The sequence below is a fragment of the Lipophrys pholis genome, assembly GCF_963383615.2.
Source record: "Lipophrys pholis genome assembly, chromosome: 18".
In the NCBI taxonomy this organism is placed as follows: Eukaryota; Metazoa; Chordata; class Actinopteri; order Blenniiformes; family Blenniidae; genus Lipophrys; species Lipophrys pholis.
The window spans coordinates 14,418,019-14,438,852 of NC_137646.1; the positions used below are offsets into that span (position 1 = coordinate 14,418,019).

Genomic DNA, 20,834 nt, shown 5'->3' on the forward strand with positions numbered 1-20,834 from the left:
GTTGTATTGCTGAATAACTGAATACAGACACTCACTTCAAACTATTTAACATCTTCAGTGAAGTTTCTGTTGAGTATTTGCTGAACTCGATGATGTGACAAGGAACTTATTATATGTTTAAAATGTTGGGCACTGGGCGCCCATATCGCATATAGCTCCACCTAAAAAAAGACAATTGGGGGGTGTAGCTTGAACACTCCGGGTGTATCTCGTCTTCATAGTGCCAAAACCACATGTGAGTTAGGCCGCTGTTACTTTACCCGGAAGGACCGTTGACATTTGATCTCGTCGCTCAACAAACTCTGTGTGTCCACAACTGGCTAAAAGTTGTGGCTCCATAACTGCAAACATCAATCTTTTTAGAATAAACGACAACCTCATTTGTCAAGGAGAACAATGCGCTGACCACACAGGTGGAAGTAAAACACTGTTACTGTTGGGCACAGATTGTATAAAGCAGACAGAAAAACCTTCATATAAATGCTGAGGAAATACATTTGCAGTAAACACAAGCAAACGTCCATGGCAGAAACAAGCCGTCAGTCCTCTCTCAGCACAGTCAGCCACTCAAATGCTGCATCTGGAAACAGAAAACTTCCTGTTTCGGTCAAAGATGCACTAAAAAGGGAAAAATACCGCTTCCTGTCTGTGTGAAAACCCGAGGAGAACTGACACCTGGTACAGTGAATATGTTTATTTGTGAGGCTTCATACGAAAAGAAACTTAAAATGGAGGCAAAACAAAGTTGAAAAATGAAGGAGTAAAAGTTATGTTTGAGGTCCAGGCTTCTAGTTTAGATGATAATCTGAAGTTTGAGGTCTTTAAAGAACTTTCTAATGATACTTCACCTAACTTTGCCAATTCTATTACTACTACTACTACAATAATAATAATAATAATAATAATAATAATAATAATAATAATAATAATAATAGTAATAATAATAATAAATATAATAATAAATAAATAAATAAATAAATAAATAAATAAATAAATAAATAAATAAATAAATAAATAAATAAATAAATAAATAAATATTCTTACTGTAAAATATACTGATATACTGCATATATATATAATATATACATAATATACTGCAGATAAATCACAAATAATATTGTCATCGACTTTCAAAGTCAATATCTTGTGAAATTATCCCTGTATAAAAATGCACTATAACAACTAAAAGTAATTGAACTGACAAAAAAAAAAGGCCCCAAACTAACCTCAACACAGGCCAACAACTTTTCTCTAACATCAGATTATCACTCGTGAAGCTCAAGAGCCGTATTGACTCACATCTTATAGCTTCTCAACTCAACTCAGCTTTATTTATAGAGCACTTTAAAACAACACCGTTGGCCAAAGTGCTGTACACAGACAGGAGCACATAAAAAGAATAAAAAAAAAAATATATATATATATATAAATATATATGTGTGTGTGTGTGTGTGTGTGTGTGTGTGTGTGTGTGTGTGTGTGTGAGTGTGCAGGCATGTATGTATCTATGTATGTATGAGAGATGGAAGAAAGTTAATTATGCTATTTACTTTAGGACAAGGGGTGGGAGTAAATAAGTTTTACTTCTTCTCACTCCTTTTCGAATACTCCTCTGACAATCTTTTTCTTGATTTATTTTTATATTATTATTACTGTTATTCATTTATTTACTTATTTGAGAGGAAAACGTTGTTGTTGTTTTTCTTTTTTTCCTTCTTTTTTTTTGTTTTAGTACCTTGATATTCGAAACAAAAACCCATTTCAAATCAAAAATCAATCAAAAAAATGTTGCTGCAACTAAATGTTGGTCAAATATGTCCATTTCTTTTTGTCTCTCCAAAACAGCTTAAAACATGACTGCTACCAGAAACATTCAAAATGAGGTTTTAGTGGCAACCTTTTCACTCTGTCGGGGCCAGATTGGACTCGTTAAATGAATATAATATGCACAAACCTTCATGATGTTTCTCATGGAATTTCACAGGCTATGCAAAAACAAAAAACCCTGTATGGATGAAACTATCTTTCACTTCCTTTTATATACTAAAGAGGTGAATTACAGAGAAGTAGAGGTGTTGTAAAAGGTGCAATAAGCTACCTTCATTTAAACCTATGAGCTGCTTTTTGTCTGCCATATCTTTACTGAGATATTTCTTGATCAAGAGAAGAAACTGCACATGGATGTGGTGTAGCGGTGTAATGTAGAGGGTTGGAGGGCTGGAGGAGTGGAGGGGGCTGTCTCTCAAGTAAAAGGAAACTAAAATTGATAAGAATAAAAGTCTCAGACACGTGTGACAGCCTGCCTCATTCTCACTGTGGACTGGACCTGTGTAAAACAACCTTTACCTTCCCTCAAACAACAGAAAGGTAAGAAAACATCATTGTTTAATCTTTAAGTAAAATGTGGCTCAGTATCAAGTGTAAATCTGAAATTCCTTTATTTACACAACCTGTTAGTAGCTCAAGAAAAAAGGAGGGAGCTGATTTTATAGATAGGTTTACTGCATTTTCTGTTATTATATAGTGTGATACTTTTATACTGATCAATATAGTCCCTTTTAATTTCTTTAATAGTTATCATATTAGTTTATAGTTTATATTATCTGGCTTTGGGTTGAGTTCTTTTGTTTTTGTTTTTAATTCATTAACAAATGAAGACAAAACAAGCAACACAATTACACAAATTAAACTAAAACGCTCTAAAAGCTTCTAAATTAAGACTTAAAATGGATTAAAAGTAAAAAAAAATCTATATTTTGAAAGCTAAGTTGATAGCATTAGCACGAGCTAATTAGCATTAGCAAGCCTTACGGACTTTCTGGTTAGAAATGACAGTTAAAGTCGTTAAACCCGATGAAACAGATGAAATTGCAGATCCAGATTAAAAGTCACCCTGCAAGTGATTAGATGGTTACTGTGGCAGCGAGGAGATTGCTTATTCAAGATGCCTCAGGGCTCGGTGCTGGGATTTTAAAGCTTTTCTTTTGTGACTTCCCGACATTCATAATAGAGATAATGATTAACTCATAGTACTGTCTCCTATCACATAAGTATAGTTCAATAAAAGGAATGGTTAACGGTGCAATATAGTTTTGTGTTTATTAGTTTCCTTTGTGTCCCTCAGAAATGGCGGTGTACCAACAGCCAACCCAGGTGGTCACAGTCACCAGGGCCTCTCAGGGGGTCGGGGCATGGAGCACCGACCTGTGTGACTGTTGCAAGGACATGAGCACCTGTAAGTCAGCTGATCAATCCTTGTTAACGCAGCGTTTCAAGTCAAAACGCATCAATTTTGTGTTTTCTTTTCAGAAAAGTGTCGTATTTTACAGGGCAATGTTTTGAAAACTGTTTTTATCCACACGGCAACGGCAGAATAACCATTAACCATGGGCGTGGTGCACACTCACAGTAGCAGCGTTTCTGCCCGTTTATACAACGAACACAGCCTGAGCGTTTTCGAAAATTTCGACCTTGGCAGCTGTTTCCAAAAAAATAGACTTTTGAGTGGCTCCAACTGCCGTTTGCATGTAAACGGACAACCACAACGCAACGGAAGTTTTGCATTTTATGCAATAAATGCATTTATGCACTTATTAACTCTCAATGTCTACGTGTGTTTTTTCATAATAGTCCAGATAAAAGATGTGTCCGAGCAGACATATGTCTTGTGTTTTCCATGCTTTTACTTTGTCACATTTTTTTCCCCATCAGTGCAGGGAGGAGAGAGTTCATCTCAAAGTTTTGTGTCACTTATAACCAATCACATTTGTGACAGCGACTATCTAAAGGAATAATTATGTTATGCAAGCTGTTTTAAGATGCCTTATGATTATTAAAGTGAAGTGTTCCAAAGAACAAAAAGCCAGTGAGCCTGCTAATCATATAAACATGAAGTGAGTGATCAAATATGTTTGTTAGTATGGGCTTTTTTTCTTTTCTTGTACAGCTGATTACAAGGCGAGAGTCAATTTCAACATATAAATACAAACCCAAATGTTCAGATTTCTAAAACTATCTCCTGGTTCATTACATACGTCTCCAATCAAAGCATCTTGAAACAATCAATTTGACATTACGGTGTACGAGCTCATGAGCCTCTCATCCGGCAGGTTGCTTTGGTTTGTGGTGTTTCCCCTGCATGCAGTGTCAAACTGCAAGTAACTACGGCTGGTGCTGCTGCATGCCGTGCCTGGACTACTGCTGCGTGGTGTCCTGCCTCCTCCGCTCCTCCATCAGGGAGCGCTACAACATCCCTGTAAGGCGGAAAGTTTGTCAGCAGCAAATTTCCCTCCATTATTTATAGTCAAAGTCTCAAAACGTTCGAATAGAGTAGTAAATGGAGTTCACTTACAGTATATAGCCACCAGTTGCAGTCACACTGTTCTGATCTTTGTGAAATGTTGGCATTTCGAGAGAACGCAACAACAGTTCCTCATGTTTACTTACCACATAACTCTGTGTGTGTGTGTGTGTGTGTACGTCCATAGCTACGTTGCTAAAGTGGTTTGTTACTATTACTATTTCCCACATGGGTGTGTGTGAAGTTGTTTGTCAGCACACTAGTTATTTGCTGTTTTTTTTTTTGTTTTTTTGCCGAGCTTTAAATACAGTAAATGTTTCAGGTCGTATCAGATGAGAACGTAGTGTCAAACTGAGGACTTTTCATGCAAACAGGTTAATAAAGTTATTAAGCCTGACGCGACTCCATCTTATCTCGTCTCGTGCCTTGTCCCCCCCGCAGGGCTCGTTCTGCGACGACTGCTGCAAGCTGCTGTGGTGTTACGCGTGCGTCTGGTGCCAGATGAACCGCGAGCTGAAGAACAGAGGCCAGCAGGGGCACGTCACTGACACCGTGGTCACCACGCAAGTCATGCGTTAAGGATGCAAAACGTGGTGTTCTCTTTAAGAATTCGTGTCGTTGAAACACTTGAAAAGAGGTTTGTTCTGTGAAGTAGCCTGAGCGTTAAAGGTCCACCGTTCTGTTCGGAGCAGCGCAGTTTGTTTTGTGATGCTCAAAGTGAATGTTTGATCCGATAACCTTGTTCCACTTGTAATGTTTCGCTTGTTTGCTTCTCTTGAATCAATAAATATATATGTTACAATAAAATATCAGTTTTCATCCTTTCACTTATTTCAATGGAAAATTTTTCGTGCTCCTGTAGAATTTGTCGTCTCAAAAACCTGACGAGACGCTGTTCTTGGTCACGTTTAGTCTTACTAAATGAAAATGAAAGCTTAAAGCGCTCTGACTTCACAGTCGTTCAAACTGCTGAATACGTCGAAACTTTAATAAACACAATTTATCGTCTGCCGTTGGCGTCCAGGTTTACATGTGTGGTCTTGCTCCAGTTTCTACACACATTCCAAAAACATTTAGTTTTATCTTCCTGTACTTGCGCAACCGTAGAGTTATGTGGGTTATGCTTTATGGTATTACTTCATCGCTGAATTGGAAGGTTGCCATGTCACAGAAGCAACGAGATCAAAGGACTATAAACCGTATCTGCCCGCTATTGGAATGTGAGGGTGTGTGTATGTTGGTTATGTGATGGTGTTGCAGCCTGACCTAGATGCGCCTGAAATGAAAAAACACGTGAATCTGGACCAAAACCAAAAAAATATTTGAATATCATGAAAATGTTCAATATTTTTTGTGACTCATTTCAGAAAGTCAAACTCATATATGATATAGGTTCATGACACATAGAGTGAAATATTTCAAGCCTTTATTTCTTGAAATGTTGATGATTATGGCTGACGGATGGTGAAAACCCAAAAGTCAGTGTTTTGAATATTTGTTTTGAATATGTGTTTTGAATATTTTGAATATTATCAGAAAATTTGAATATTGTGGAAAAGTTCCGTTTTGAAAAGGTCATGGTGTCCCACCCTAATCCGCTAATTAACTCAAAACACCTGCAAAGGTTCCCTGAGCCTTTAAATAGTTTCTCAGGCCACGTTTACACCGACCCAGTTTTATTAAAAAAAACAGACATTTCCCTCTCCACGTTTTAAAAAGGAATCTTAATTTACACTGACCAACATGTACAGCTGGTTCAGAGCTGCTATGAACATGGCAAACCTGTAGGGGGCAGTGTAACATGAAGCCATGATAGCCAATCAGAATCCTGGGGGGAAAAAACAGGACGTCACGAATTGTGACGTAAATATCTGCCTACCTGCGTTTAGATGCGAACAGAGACATGGATTTTATCCTGATCTCCACTGTCTCTGGAGTTTTCAGGAATCATCGTTTGTGGTGTGTCGCAGCTGCGTTTATGTGTAAATGTGAGGCCCAAACCCAGAGAAATATCAGTTTTTTCAAACACCCGGGTACCTGTAGCTATGACTGTAACAATCATGGGGAAGACTGCTGACTTGACAGATGTCCAGAAGACAGTCATTGACACCGTCCACAAGGAGGGTAAAGCCACAAAAGGTCATTAAAGACGCTGCTTGTTCACAGAGTGCTGGATCCAAGCATGTTCAGAGAAAGTTGAGTGGGAGGAGAAAGTGTGGTAGGGAAAGGTACCGCAGCAAAAGGGATGAGCGCAGCCTTGAGAGGATTGTCAAGCAAAATGCTTTGAAGAATTTGGTGGAGCTTCACGAGGACGGACTGAGGCTGGAGTCAGAGCATCAGGAGCCTCTAGGCACAGACCAATCCTAGACATGGGATAGAAATGTCACATTCCTGGTGTCTAGACACTCCTGAACAAGAGACAAGGTCAGGAGCGTCCCACCTGGGCTGTGGAGAAAAAGAACTGGACTGTTGCTCAGTGGGCCAAAGTCCTTTTATTCACATGAAAGTACATTTTGCATCTCGTTTGTAAATGGAGTTCCCAGAGTGTGGAGGAAGAGCGGAGAGGCTCAGAATCCACCTTGCTTGAAGTCCAGTGTGACGGTTCCTCAGTCTGTGATGATTTGTGCTGCCATGTCCTCTGCTGCTGTCGCTCCACTGGGTTTTCTGACGTCCACAGTCAACGCAGCCATCCAGCAGGGAACTTTAGAGCACTTCATGCTTCCTCCTGCTGACAAGCTTTATGGAGACGCTGATTTCATGTTCCAGCAGGACGTGGCACCGGCCCACACTGCCAACGGTACCAAACGCTGGTTCAATGACCCTGGTGTTACTGTGCTTGGTCTGAGCTGAACCCCAGAGAGAATCTCTGGCTAGTGTCAAGATGAAGGTGAGAGACACCAGACCAACAATGCAGATCACCTGAAGGCTGCTGTCAAAGCAACCTGGGCTTCCATTACCCCTGAGCAGTGCCACAGGTTGATGGCCTCATCCCACGCAAAAGGAGCCAAACCAAGTATTGAGTGCAGAGAAATGAACAGACTTTTCAGAAGCCTTACATTTTATTTTAAAATATCCTTTTTTCCCCCTTGAGCTTATGTAATATTCAAATTTTCTGCGACACTGAATTTTGTGTTTTCACTCTCTGTAAGAAATAATCATCAACATTTCAAGAAATAAAAGGCTTTAAATATTTCACATTTAAAATACACAAAAAAACATATATATATATATATATATATATATATATATATATATATATATATATATATATATATATATATATATATACATAACACAAATCTTTTTTTCATTGATGTACAATTTTCATAGTGTTTTTATTAATAACTTTTTTATATCTACGGACCTCATCATTTTCAAAGCGTTATAGACAAGCAGACCATGGATGGACGCCAGTCTCGTTGAGGGGGAGATTATGTACCAGTGAGAGAGAACTAACAGGGAGGCCAATCCCACTGTAACACCCAGGACGACTTGAGACACACGAACATCCTATGAACACAAAAGATAAACATATAAGAACCTTTTGAAGTTTCCTCCTATTCCAACATTTTATTGTTTTATTGGTTGCGATGAAGACGGGGGAGCTTCTGCTTCCGGTGACGGAAATGAATGTGAATGTGAAGAAACTGGAGAGCTGATTGGGATTAGTGGGAATAAAATAAGCAGGTGTACGCATTCACTAGAACGGTGCACATGAATGTTTATGAAACTTATAACTGAAACATGCCGTGGGTTTTATTTTTTATTTTTTATGTTTTTATCAAAAAGGACAACCAGATCCAGAATCGAAACTTTCCCACCACGAGTAAGTTTCACAAGACGACACTAGACAATTCTGTCTGTTTTACAACTACATTGTTCCTCTTTATTGACGAACCGTGTTGCAACAGAACAAACACTTGGCACGTGCAGGTATCACAGACACAGGTCTGGAAAGAGAAATATTTTATGAAAAAAGGAGCCAGAAATGATATCTAAACAAAAGGGAGAAAGAAAACCGGAGGAGCGAAAGAACCATTGTCATTGATTATCCTCAGAGTCTTGGTGAAAAGCGAGAAGATACAATCTGACGTCGCCTCCTGTCAGCCGGGTTTGAAAACAGCCTGTGAAACTAGATGTAATAGCATCTGTTTTACTGCAGAGGGCAGCATCGCTTTACAGAGATACATACTTATCGTCTTTATTTCTAACAGATATTTAAACCCATGTTGCGTGGGACCTGGAAGGAAATACAAGAAACCACAACACGTGGTGCAGTTGCACCACCTCCTTTTTTCAGTTCATTATGACAAATCACTCTTTAAATCAAGCAAATATTGGTCTCATGTTAAAATAAAACTTCACGTGAAAGTGAATTCCCCTCATTATTGTGATTAAAAGTTTTATTTTCTTTCAATGTATGCTGTAAAGAGTAAAAGTACCACTTTTCAGCTTGTATTATGTATTTGAACCCAGTCTAACAAAGGACCTTCCCACTGGGAAAATGTAAAGTTCCACCAAGCTCTCAGAAGACTTATATCTTTTAACTCAGTCTGAGAGGTTGACTTTTATTGTTTTTTGTTGTTTTTAACGTTTATAGTTATATTTATTGTATTTATTGTTCTACATTGCTTTTATTCTGTGTTGTTATTTAATTCTCTCTCTACACACACACACACACACACCCACACACACACACACACACACACACACACACACACACACACACACACACACACACATATATATATATATATATATATATTTTTTTTTAATTCTTTTTATGTGCTCCTGTCTGTGTACAGCACTTTGGCCAACGGTGTTGTTTTAAAGTGCTCTATAAATAAAGCTGAGTTGAGTTGAGAAGCTATAAGATGTGAGTCAATACGGCTCTTGAGCTTCACGAGTGATAATCTGATGTTAGAGAAAAGTTGTTGGCCTGTGTTGAGGTTAGTTTGGGGCCTTTTTTTTTAGTCAGTTCAATTACTTTTAGTTGTTATAGTGCATTTTTATACAGGGATAATTTCACAAGATATTGACTTTGAAAGTCGATGACAATATTATTTGTGATTTATCTGCAGTATATTATGTATATATTATATATATATGCAGTATATCAGTATATTTTACAGTAAGAATACTTATTTATTTATTTACTTATTTGTTTATTTATTTGTTTATTTATTTATTTATTATTATTATTATTATTATTATTATTATTATTATTATTATTATTATTATTATTATTATTATTGTAGTAGTAGTAGGTAATAGAATTGGCAAAGTTAGGTGAAGTATCATTAGAAAGTCCTTTAAAGACCTCAAACTTCAGATTATCATCTAAACTAGAAGCCTGGACCTCAAACATAACTTTTACTCCTTCATTTTTCAACTTTGTTTTGCCTCCATTTTAAGTTTCTTTTCGTATGAAGCCTCACAAATAAACATATTCACTGTACCAGGTGTCAGTTCTCATCGGGTTTTCACACAGACAGGAAGCGGTATTTTTCCCTTTTTAGTGCATCTTTGACCGAAACAGGAAGTTTTCTGTTTCCAGATGCAGCATTTGAGTGGCTGACTGTGCTGAGAGAGGACTGACGGCTTGTTTCTGCCATGGACGTGTACCAGGAGGCCGTGCTTTATCTGGAGGAGCAACACATACCAGGTGAGGAGGCCACTCTCTCACTAACATTCACATTTCAGCATAATTTCTGCTGAAACTGAGAAGTTAAATATAATCATCCATAATTGTACTCTATGTCCACCATTGATTTAGTGTGGTCAGATTGTAGGAAGCTGGAAGCAATGTTATCGCATGCAGAAAGATGCATTTGTTGGATTTGCAGCAGAATCGTGGCTTGTTGCTGCCATGCGTCATCATGTGCTGACTGTGTGTGTGCATGTTTATTGTAGTGGAAGCAGAAAGTGATGCCTTGGAGGAGGATGTTTTCCAGGAAGAAGCGGTGTCCTGCTTACTGTCTGAGGACATCGAGCTGCCCGTCACTCCAGTGAGCTCACAGTTCATACACATCACAGATTCGATGACCGTTTGCATAGAGGTTTTCTGCAATAACATTATTAGACTGTGATATTTTGTCGAACGTGCTCCCATCCAGAATTCACTCAGCTGGGAGGAGATGTCGGAGAGAAGACTTGTTGTCCTGAAAAGCATCCTGGAGAGTGAAGAGGTTTATCTCAGGGAGCTGGACACTCTGCTGATGGTAACACTAACCCTCATTGTGTGTGAACTGTGTGTGTCAATACTGGGTATTCTGACTGAGTCATATTGTATTAGTGGAAAACCCCCGTACATATTGGTGTGTAACTTCTGCTTTGTTCAACTGTCGCTGCGCCTTTAAAAGTAGCCTCATCAGATACAGTAATACAAACACTGCAGGCAGTTCCCTTGGTTTGCTTGTGTTTACTGCAAATGTATTTCCTCAGCATTTATATGAAGGTTTTTCTGTCTGCTTTATACAATCTGTGCCCAACAGTAACAGTGTTTTACTTCCACCTGTGTGGTCAGCGCATTGTTCTCCTTGACAAATGAGGTTGTCGTTTATTCTAAAAAGATTGATGTTTGCAGTTATGGAGCCACAACTTTTAGCTAGTTGTGGACACACAGAGTTTGTTGAGCGACGAGATCAAATGTCAACGGTCCTTCCGGGTAAAGTAACAGCGGCCTAACTCACATGTGGTTTTGGCACTATGAAGACGAGATACACCCGGAGTGTTCAAGCTACACCCCCCAATTGTCTTTTTTTAGGTGGAGCTATATGCGATATGGGCGCCCAGTGCCCAACATTTTAAACATATAATAAGTTCCTTGTCACATCATCGAGTTCAGCAAATACTCAACAGAAACTTCACTGAAGATGTTAAATAGTTTGAAGTGAGTGTCTGTATTCAGTTATTCAGCAATACAACATGGGTAAGTTAATAATGCCACAATAAGGAGGGAGTAGGACTGTCTGTCCTGATAAATGTGTGAACTGTGCTCTCCGTTCAGTTTGTTCACACGTTCATTTCCTTGTCACAAGTCACATTTCATCACTTAAACACCAGCAGGTTTTTCTCACCTACATAGTTTAGACTATTTCTCTTTTTTTCAATGTTTCTCTGGCTTTTGCTGTTTGCAGCCCATGAAGGCTCTGCGGGCCTCAGCCAGGACCTCCCAGCCGGTTCTGACCAGTCAGCAGGTCCAGACTGTTTTCTACCAGGTGCCTGAACTCAAGGACTTGCACCAGAGCTTCTACTCGGGCCTGAAGGACCGTCTGAACGCTCCCGTCCCGGCTGAAGATCCCCCAGACCACCACCAAGCAGGAACGAAGTGCAGAAACGCTGGGCTGATGGTGGGAGACCTGTTTTTGAAAATGGTAATTCAAACCTCCACACTTTCAATTCTGAATGAGATATGGGGGGATGTTTTATTGTTTTTTTTTAGGAAATTACACTGTAAATCCTTTTGAAACGTGTTTTTTGTGAAAAACAGTGACAGAGTTTTAATGCTTAATTGTAAAGTCAGGAAAACCTTAATGGTTGTTAAATCCGACTCTTAGTTAAAAACAAACCAAACACTTCACTGTTTAATTGTCTTTTATTTGGTGGTTCAGAAAGATTTAATGTAAAAATACTAAATTTATTTTTGTTTCTTTAAAAGAAGAGTATAATGCCTCTAAAAGAAAAAAAAAAAAAACATCCACTAAATATCTAGATCTCGAAACTCACCAGTATGTTTAATAGACCAAATTCCCAGAAACAAAAATGAACACATCGTCTGCTTCACTGTTGACTTTTTTTTCCCAAGTACAAACGAATAACATGTGCTGACTAAAACACACTTTAGAATAGTTCAGTTTAACTTTTCACACAGCAGAGACCATAACATAACATTTAATCCGTCTCTGTAAAGGTGAACCAGATCGGCCTGTACGGTGGCTTCATTGAAAACTACGAGAAAGCTGTGGAAGTTGTCAGGAAGTGTACGCACTCGGACCAACGCTTCCGAACTCTGGCGGAGGTAAAACCCAAAGCCGACGTGGCTCTTCGCTCAATAGAAAATGTGTCTTCTAATCTATTTGCATTTTCCAGAGTATGATGTCCAACAGTGGCACAGACAAAGCTCGGACTGCGTACACATTAGAAGGTATCGTATTGTTAAAAAAAAGCGTTTTCACTTTATTTGACTGTGATTGTCTCATGTCTGTCGTCTCTCGTCGCAGCTTTACTCTACAAGCCTTTGGACCGAGTGACCAAGAACACATTAGTATTGCTCGTGAGAAACGCAGTTCTGCAGCTTTACCTGAAGCAATTTTGTTTATTTCCTAAGTTTATGACCCGACTACCTTGCAGGACCTCCTGAAGACGACTCCCTTAGAGCACAGGGACTATGCCATCTTGCAGGAAGTTCTGAGGTTGTCTCACAGCTTCCTGTCTGGTGTCAACGAGAGTTCACAGAATCGACGCGGGGTCACGCTCAGCCACGGCATGGTGAGTCCTGAACGTGAGCCCTTCCCGTCAAAATCAGTGAGCCCGATCATACAGCGGCGCGTGTCCTCACAGAGACGTCAGCTGATGCGTGATGGCTTTGCGGTGGATGTAAGCGAGGGGGAGCGCGGCCTGCGTCACCTCTTCCTTTATACGGACCTCCTGCTGTGCACCAGGCTCAAACATTCAATCAGAGGGTGAGTGACACCAGAGGAGGCAACATTCTAAGACAGCAGCACGCTGCAGGTACAACATGCCTCTGCTCTAACCTTTGCAGCTACAAAAAGCAAAAAGTGTTTGTGTTTCTTCCAGGAAGCAGGACCAGTACAGGTTTTGCTGGTACCTCCCTCTTGCTGGTCTCAGGCTTCGCTGGTTTGCAGGTCAGGAACAAACATCTGAAACAAACATCCGTTTACACACAATAAGAACTAAGATTTACCTCCTAAGACAGCAGCTACTACAACACTCAGTGAGTCCTTAATTGACAGAGAAAGAAGACAATGGCCGCGCTTTGTTTCGATAGCGGGTGAGTGAAGTGTGAACGTGTGTGTTGTACAGCGAGGGTCCAGGTTCCTGACCTCAGCGGCTCGAAGCAAGAAGAAACTGGAGCAGATGGAGCTGATGCTGCTCACACACTCTCCTCACTGCAGACTGGAGCTGCACAGCCCCAGTGGAAAGGTTGGCAAGCACACACACACACACACACACACACACACACACACACACACACACACACACACACACACACACACACACACACACACACACACACACACACACACACACACACACACACACACACACACACACACACACACGCAGACAAAGATTTTCAAAGCACTGTTTGTCTCACCCCAGAGCCACACGCTCCTCTTCTCCTCCCTGTACGAACAAGAAGAATGGAGGGAAGCCGTTTACAAACTGACCTTAAACAGTGAGTATACAGCGTCAGTAAAACTGCTGTAAAAGACGGATGAAGCACTGATAAAACAGGTATTCTCGAGTACAATCATCCACCTTTATGTTGCTCACTTCTTTGCCAATTTGATGTTGAATTACAAAAAGCTCGTTTTCTCTCCTGAGACTTCAAGGACCGATCTTTCTTCCTTCCCGCGGAACAACATTCCTGAAATGTTGCTGACGTTTGATGTACAGTGAAATTACATAAATTAGAGGACATAGACTTTCAAACTAAGAGAGAACAAAATGCCTTTTAACGCCAATTCAAACAAGGTCCGAGTGAATTAATCAATTCTTGAAATAACATTTTACTGTGGTTGCTTCACAACTGGATCATTACTTACATCCATCCTACATGACCTTTTGTACAAAGGGTCATTAGTGTTTCGGGAACAGCTCCTGTTCTTTTCCAGAAAACTGCAGAACTTACACCAAAAAAAATTAAGAAGGTGCAGTTTTTAAAAAAGCTGTCTCTCGAAAATAAGTCATGGAACGACTTCCTATGATAAAAAGTATTTTTACACGTTAGTAAAATAGCTCAATCGCCTTGACACAGTGCCTACAATATTATATAGTTCTACTTTTTCACTCCATATGCTGTAAAGCTGTTGAAACCCAACTGGCGTCTCTGTCCTTTGCTTCAGTTTAACATGTACTCTTGATCACTACAAGCTGATTGTTGGTTGATGTGGTTTCTCAGACATTGAAACGGTTCCTCCAGACCTGCTGACGCTCACCAGTGCATGTGTGAAACTGAGAATGACCCAGCAGCCACCGCTCCACAACGCTGACGCTGGTACGGCCGCCGCCTTTCTCTCTGCACCAGTGAATCAGGTCACAGTGTGACTGAAACACAATACAGTGACTGACTGCTCAAGCTTCAGGAGTTTTGAGCTTATTCACGTTGCCGCGGCCTCATTTAACACGCTCAGTGTGTTTTTTTTGACTTTTTCTTCTTGTACCGCTGTTTCACTTTCATTCCGTCTCCATGAAACCAGAGCGATTTCTGTCTCTGTCTCCCAGCAGGAGAGGACGAAGAGTCGCTGTGTGGGACTTTAGGAGTTGTGATCCACTCAGCTTGTGGTCTTCAGCAACCAGCTTGTATGTTTGCGATTATAAATACAAGCGCAGAATTGAAAATATAAACACCACAACCGTGTGAAGTTATTTGCATTTATCATGAATTTGATGCAATGTACTGTATATCCATTGTTTGTGTGTGTCCCCCCCCCCCCCCCTCAGGTGTGTATGTGTGTGTGGAAGTCGACGGCTACAACATTTACAATAATCAAGCCCAGACACACTCGTCCATCCGCAGTCTCAACCCACACTGGGACCAGGTGACATTCAAACTCTTTTAAATCCAAGTTATCAACCATGTATTTGTCTCTGATCTTAAGAAAAATCTATCAATCAAATGAGCCAGAACATTTGAGCCTTTTCTTATGATAATGCACGTTTGACAGCAACATTCGGGGGATGATTTGTCGGCGTTTTCAGCGCATTAAATGACTTCTGCCTGTCTAGACAGCATCCGACATGATGTTAGGCTTTGCTCCGGCTCAGAGGATTAAAAAAAATCTCTGCTCTGTATGCCACGCTTTAAACATTATCAGCGGCAGTAAAATTGACACTGAATCCATGTGGTAGCCCGGATTGAAAGGCTTAGAGGGAGACATGAGTTCCCCCGGTGCCGTCAGTGTTCATGACATCTTCTTCATTTCAAACAGGAGCTGTCTTTCCAGGTGGACGCTGCTCAGAACCTGAAGGTGCTCTGTGTGAGTCAAGCAGATGGGCAGGATGATGCTGTGCTCGGAAAAACTACCATAAAGGTACATCAATATAGCTTCAAAACTTCAGAATAGAACAAGGCTCACTGTTCAGATGGTCCAGATGCTTTCATCGTGGTTACATATTTAATGGACCCAAAAACAAAAGAAAATGTTCTTGGCTGCTAGTAACACTCAGTACTGCTTTAGATCATACATTTGCAGTTTGTAGTCTTTGAAAACCACATTTCTTATGAATGACAACATGTAAGATCCAGTGTTGAAGTTCCTATCTTGAGTCAAACACCATTATTAAGGCCAAAAGCAGATCTGCAATAACCATGTAGATCGAGGGTTTGACATTGAAAAAGGAAAATAAAAAAAAGTTCCCATTTATTAGTCGTCCACGAGATTAGAAAACATCACACATGTGACTTCATATGAAATATTTCAACGCAAGATGGTAATGTAGTTGTAAAGTAATACTACCCTCCTAATATTAACTGGAAAAACATGCATCAAACTTTTACATAATGTTTATTATTAAGCGATTGATGACATCGTTAGAAGGCAGCACATAAGAAAAACAGTTCTTTGTCAATTTGCAATTTTTTTGTCAACTTGGCAAATTCTATTTATTTATAAATTCACTTTCTTGCTCACTTGCTATCTACCTACCTCCCTACCTCCCTACCTCCCTACCTCCCTACCTACCTACCTACCTACCTACCTCCCTACCTACCTACCTACCTACCTACCTACCTCCCTACCTCACTCCCTACCTACCTACCTCCCTCCCTCCCTCCCTCCCTCCCTCCCTCCCTCCCTCCCTCCCTACCTACCTACCTACCTACCTACCTACCTACCTACCTCCCTCCCTCCCTCCCTCCCTACCTCCCTCCCTCCCTCCCTACCTACCTACCTACCTCACTCACTCACTCACTCACTCACTCACTCACTCACTCACTCACTCACTCACTCACTCACTCACCCCCTACCTCCCTACCTCCCTCCCCACCTACCTACCTGCCTACCTACCTACCTACCTACCTACCTACCTACCTACCTACCTACCTACCTACCTACCTACCTACCTACCTACCTACCTACCTCCTTACATACATACATACCCACCCACCTACCTACCTACTGACCGACCATCTCATATATTTACCTTCAGATATATTACCAAAAAACCTACAAAATTTGCCTGAAAGCTTTTAAAACAACAGAGAAAACACTGAAGGTGGATGCTTAAGTTGGATATTTACATTTTTTGCCTCTGTTGCTTTTTAATCTGAACTTTCAAAGAAAAATATTTTTGAGAAAATCATGATGAATCCTTCTCAATGTTTCTGAGATTTTGTTCAGACTGTGAAGTAGGCTGAGTATATTGTGTGTCCATCAGCTGGATTCCAGCACCCTGACGAAGCGGTGGAGGAGACAGACACTCCAGCTGCAGCAGGTGGAGGTGATGCTCTCTCTGAAGTTCTGTCCCCACCCGCTGGAGCCGCCCAGCTCCACATTCCAACAGCCGCCCATCTTCAGCGTCCCCATCCAGACCTTGGCACAGTGAGTTCCCGCCTGTCATCTAGAAACCTCACACTGCCGATCACTTCAGGGTTTTATTTCCCCCGTGTGCAACCTTGAGCAGTTTGCGGTTTGTTTTTGTGGGAAGTCCTTCCACGGAAAAGCAGAAGAGTGAAATGAAACACCCTTCACTTCTCGAAAACATGCTTTCCTGTCAGACAGGAGGGAGTGCTGGTCCCTCATGTTGTGCGATGCTGCGTGGAGGAGGTGGAGAGGAGAGGGATGGAGGAAGTGGGGATCTACAGGATTTCAGGAACGACCAGTGGCATCAACGCGCTCAAGGCCGCTTTCAACAGCAGTAAGAAACCTCAGCATTAACTTTCTGTTGGCACGTGTTACAAGAACCTTTAACAGCAGAATAAAGGGCAATAAAGTGTTAGATCAGCGATAACGCTGTACGCCACAAAGCAATGGAAGAGTGTGACAAGAGAAAACATCACCACTTTCTCCTTCTCAGACCTGCGAGAAGCCGTGACCCAGCTGAGAGGCACAGAGGTGAACGTCGTCTCCGGCGTCCTCAAACTTTACTTCCGGGAGCTTCCTGAGCCGCTCATACCCACTGAGCTGTTCCAGAGTCTGACACGAGCTGTGGGTAAGGAGCCGCACATCGGAGTGGTTTCCTGTTCGGTGGAGGCTCGTGATGAAAGAATCTGATGGTGGTATTGGCTTTATACAAAGGTGGCCAAAGGACACCACAGGAATTAAACGTCAGCAGTGACTCGTGAATGGACTTCACATAAATACCACATTTTACAGCTCGAGCACTCTTGACATGCTTTCCATGATTTGTCATAGTCACCTATTCACTCATACAATGACAGACACACACGGACACACACACACGGACACACACACACACCATATGGACATATTGCCTCAGCACATCTTTCTCTTGAGCTACAGTCCATTTTGATTTGTCCAACTGGCTGAACTCACATAAACTTTAACAAATAGACAAATGCTCCAACTGCATGTTTCCTCTCTACACCTACAACACATATTTGTCGGCTACTTTCCCCAATTTTCCAAAGAAAGCCGCTCAAGCGAACATCATAACAAATACGCACATGCCAATGAAAACCACACTAAATTGGTTTTGCCACTAATAAAAGTACCGGAGTCATTTAATGTCAAGAAGATCCCCCAAATCTCAGTTTCTTTACCTTTTAATTCCAGCACCATGTATCCATCTTACAATTAAATCATTGACCAGTGTGTGAACTGGCTCCACATGATCCGTTTCCTCCGTAGAGATACAGGACTTGGACTCACGGCTGGCCTCCATGTTGCCCCTGCTGCAGTCGTGTCCCGACGCCAACCGCCACACCTTCCTCTACGTCCTGCACCACCTGCAACGGTCTGAACCACTGAGTCACGTTCACATCCGCTCCACACTACACCCCCCAGCACAGAAAGGTCGTGTCACAACCAATATTGGAACAACGGCCAATAAAGTAATACCTGACGATAGAGTCGTAATTTGGGCCATTATCAATGTAATAAAGCCAATAATGTAACAGGATATTTGAGCCATTAGAGTAAGTTATTTCTTTAAAGAGTACCATTAAAGAAATGCCATTCAAAATTTCATAGCTGCAGCCAGTATTGTAAAATACCCAAATTAAACTGCATTTATTGGAAATAAAAGCTGTTTTTGTGCAGTTTTCTAATCAGAAATATATTAAAGTTCAATGAGTTGATTTGTACCGATGACCGAACGAAGCAGCTTCAGAAATCATCATCGTCAGATTCCGGTTTTCTAATCCTACCGTTTGCTTTTCACCGATCATTTTGCAGGGTGTCTTCGTGGCAACACGTCAACAAGATGTCTACACTGAATTTAGCCACAGTGTTTGGCCCCAGCCTGTTACGCCCCCCAGTGGCCGGGGTGGGACACAAAGGTCCCACTGTGGATATCTCTCAGGAGGTGGTGGTACAGGTGAGAACTTCCTCCAGCTCTGCTTGTTCCCATGTGGCCTCAAGGTTTACTGACGCTCTCCGTGTCTGTGTGTTCAGGTACAAGTGGTTTTCTCCTACCTGCAGTGCAACAACCTCCCTGTAGCCCAGATCTCTGCACTGCATGACACAGACCCTGAAGATGAGACCACCCACATATGAGACCGCCATCTGTGCGGCGGCTGGCAGGAAAGTCATACCTCCAGAGCAGAAACATGTGAGACAATAGAATTGTTTATTGATTATTACATTTAAGGTTGTTTTTTTTACAACCATCTGCACTGTGGTTTGAAGTAGACAATGAACTTAAATAAACAAATTACAGCTATTTAGATTCAATGAATGTTCAACATTTTATAAAATCACTTTAATATCTCGTAAACAATTCTTTTAATATAAGCTTATTACGAATTAATGTAATTTACAATGGACTCCCTTAATAGACGTAAATCTAAAATGTGGAGCTCAGATAGATAAATCACAACTTTCTGTCAAGTTCTATTTATATACTGTAATTTATTGTCATGGTGTGTAATGAAATAAAACCTAACACCACATGATTAGACTGGACTTTCTGTGGTGTTCTCCATCCAAACTCACAAAAGCGGCAGGAAAAAAAAGCAGATTTTCATTAGAAGTAGCTATAAACGTGTCCTTTTTATCGTCCAGGCAGATGTCCAGGGTGGCACAGAGAGTGAGAGATGGTCAAAATGTGCTGGAGGAAGAAATCAGGGGCACAGATGTTATGAAAAGGTCATGGGGTCACCTCCCCGAGCCTGAAATCCAATCGGTTACGGTTCAAATTCAACGAGACGGAGTTCACCACAGAGTGTACGCCCCATAAAAGTCACGCACACACATATCGGGCCGTTGTTGGACCCATCCACACCACAGATGGCCGTCTCTTTTCAATCACACCACCTGGGCAGACTGGGTTAGTGTTACCTCCAACCTTTTAGCCCACAACCTCCCCCCTCCAGGCTTTTGATCGCTAATCCCGGACCCCGAGTCCTCCTCGACTGTACGGACGGCATAACAACATCCAGAACACATTTAAAACCCCACCACCCAAAGAAAAGAGGAAACGAACAGGGGGGATCACCCCACGGCCCCGAGTCATAAATCACGTGTCCCCTCTAACATGGTGGCTGCCAAAATAAGGTCCTGCTTGACGACTACAAAGACCAAACGAGGTTCTCATTGCAGACTACAAAGAGAGCGGAGCTCAGGGAGGCCCGAGACATCGCAGACATTTGTGGCTCAGCTCGGGGACCAGACGACTGGTCGACACCTGGGACTGGTGGGAAAAGTTTAACGAGATAAGTCGAGTTGAGACGGCAGGTTCCAGCGAGGAGATTTACCCTGAATCTCTCATTCCAAACGCGAGAGACACCGAGGCACGGCTTTACTCATCGTCTGTATCTGCCTGTGACAGTTAAGCACAGATATTAATCTGCTTTCTGGCGTCTAATAGGAGAGAAGCTTTATGTGGTGTCGGTAAAGATGGCTAAGTCATGCTCCAAATGTTTATATGTTATTAAATACAAGGGAACCTCCAAGAACTGGAAGTGAAATGGGGGGAAAAGCAAATTAAACAAACAAAAAAGAGATTAAGAAAATTGTAGAAGAAGCAGATTCAGTAGAAGAAAAATATCAAGTCAAGAAAGCGAATATGTAGAGTTATCATAAATTAGGCTTCAATATTACATCGATAATAAACTGACATTTTTTACCCTGTGAAGTTTCCATGTTTTAGAACTTGTTAAGAAATG

At 41.2% G+C, this 20,834-nt stretch overlaps 2 protein-coding genes across 6 annotated transcripts; both read left to right on the forward strand.

The window, feature by feature from the left end:
- The first annotated feature begins 2,038 nt into the window (after positions 1–2,038).
- On the forward strand, positions 2,039–5,312 carry ponzr1 (plac8 onzin related protein 1). The gene is made up of 4 exons (XM_080486795.1): positions 2,039–2,367; positions 3,125–3,235; positions 4,110–4,255; positions 4,742–5,312. Exons 2-4 carry the CDS (start codon positions 3,127–3,129, stop codon positions 4,877–4,879), a joined length of 393 nt encoding a protein of 130 aa, XP_080342921.1. The 5' UTR covers positions 2,039–2,367; positions 3,125–3,126; the 3' UTR covers positions 4,880–5,312.
- Positions 5,313–9,849: 4,537 nt separating this feature from the next.
- Positions 9,850–20,395, forward strand: LOC308123464 (active breakpoint cluster region-related protein-like). 5 transcript variants are annotated; one of them, XR_013936214.1, is made up of 23 exons: positions 9,880–9,965; positions 10,214–10,308; positions 10,417–10,521; positions 11,440–11,676; positions 12,213–12,320; positions 12,392–12,446; positions 12,523–12,575; positions 12,653–12,790; positions 12,863–12,984; positions 13,100–13,256; positions 13,346–13,465; positions 13,646–13,721; positions 14,448–14,543; positions 14,774–14,848; positions 14,990–15,087; positions 15,478–15,579; positions 16,925–17,088; positions 17,265–17,404; positions 17,564–17,698; positions 18,358–18,463; positions 18,904–19,045; positions 19,123–19,279; positions 20,269–20,395. XR_013936214.1 is itself a non-coding variant. In XM_080485971.1 (22 exons), exons 1-22 carry the CDS (start codon positions 9,914–9,916, stop codon positions 19,222–19,224), a joined length of 2,466 nt encoding a protein of 821 aa, XP_080342097.1. In that variant the 5' UTR covers positions 9,850–9,913; the 3' UTR covers positions 19,225–19,623. The 5 variants fall into 5 exon arrangements, 3 of the variants coding, with proteins under 3 accessions (XP_080342097.1, XP_080342098.1, XP_080342096.1); XR_013936215.1 differs by lacking the exon at positions 20,269–20,395 and adding an exon at positions 19,736–19,785; XM_080485971.1 differs by lacking the exon at positions 20,269–20,395 and having other exon boundaries at positions 9,850–9,965; positions 14,771–14,848; positions 15,493–15,579; positions 19,123–19,623.
- The last annotated feature ends 439 nt before the right edge of the window (positions 20,396–20,834 follow it).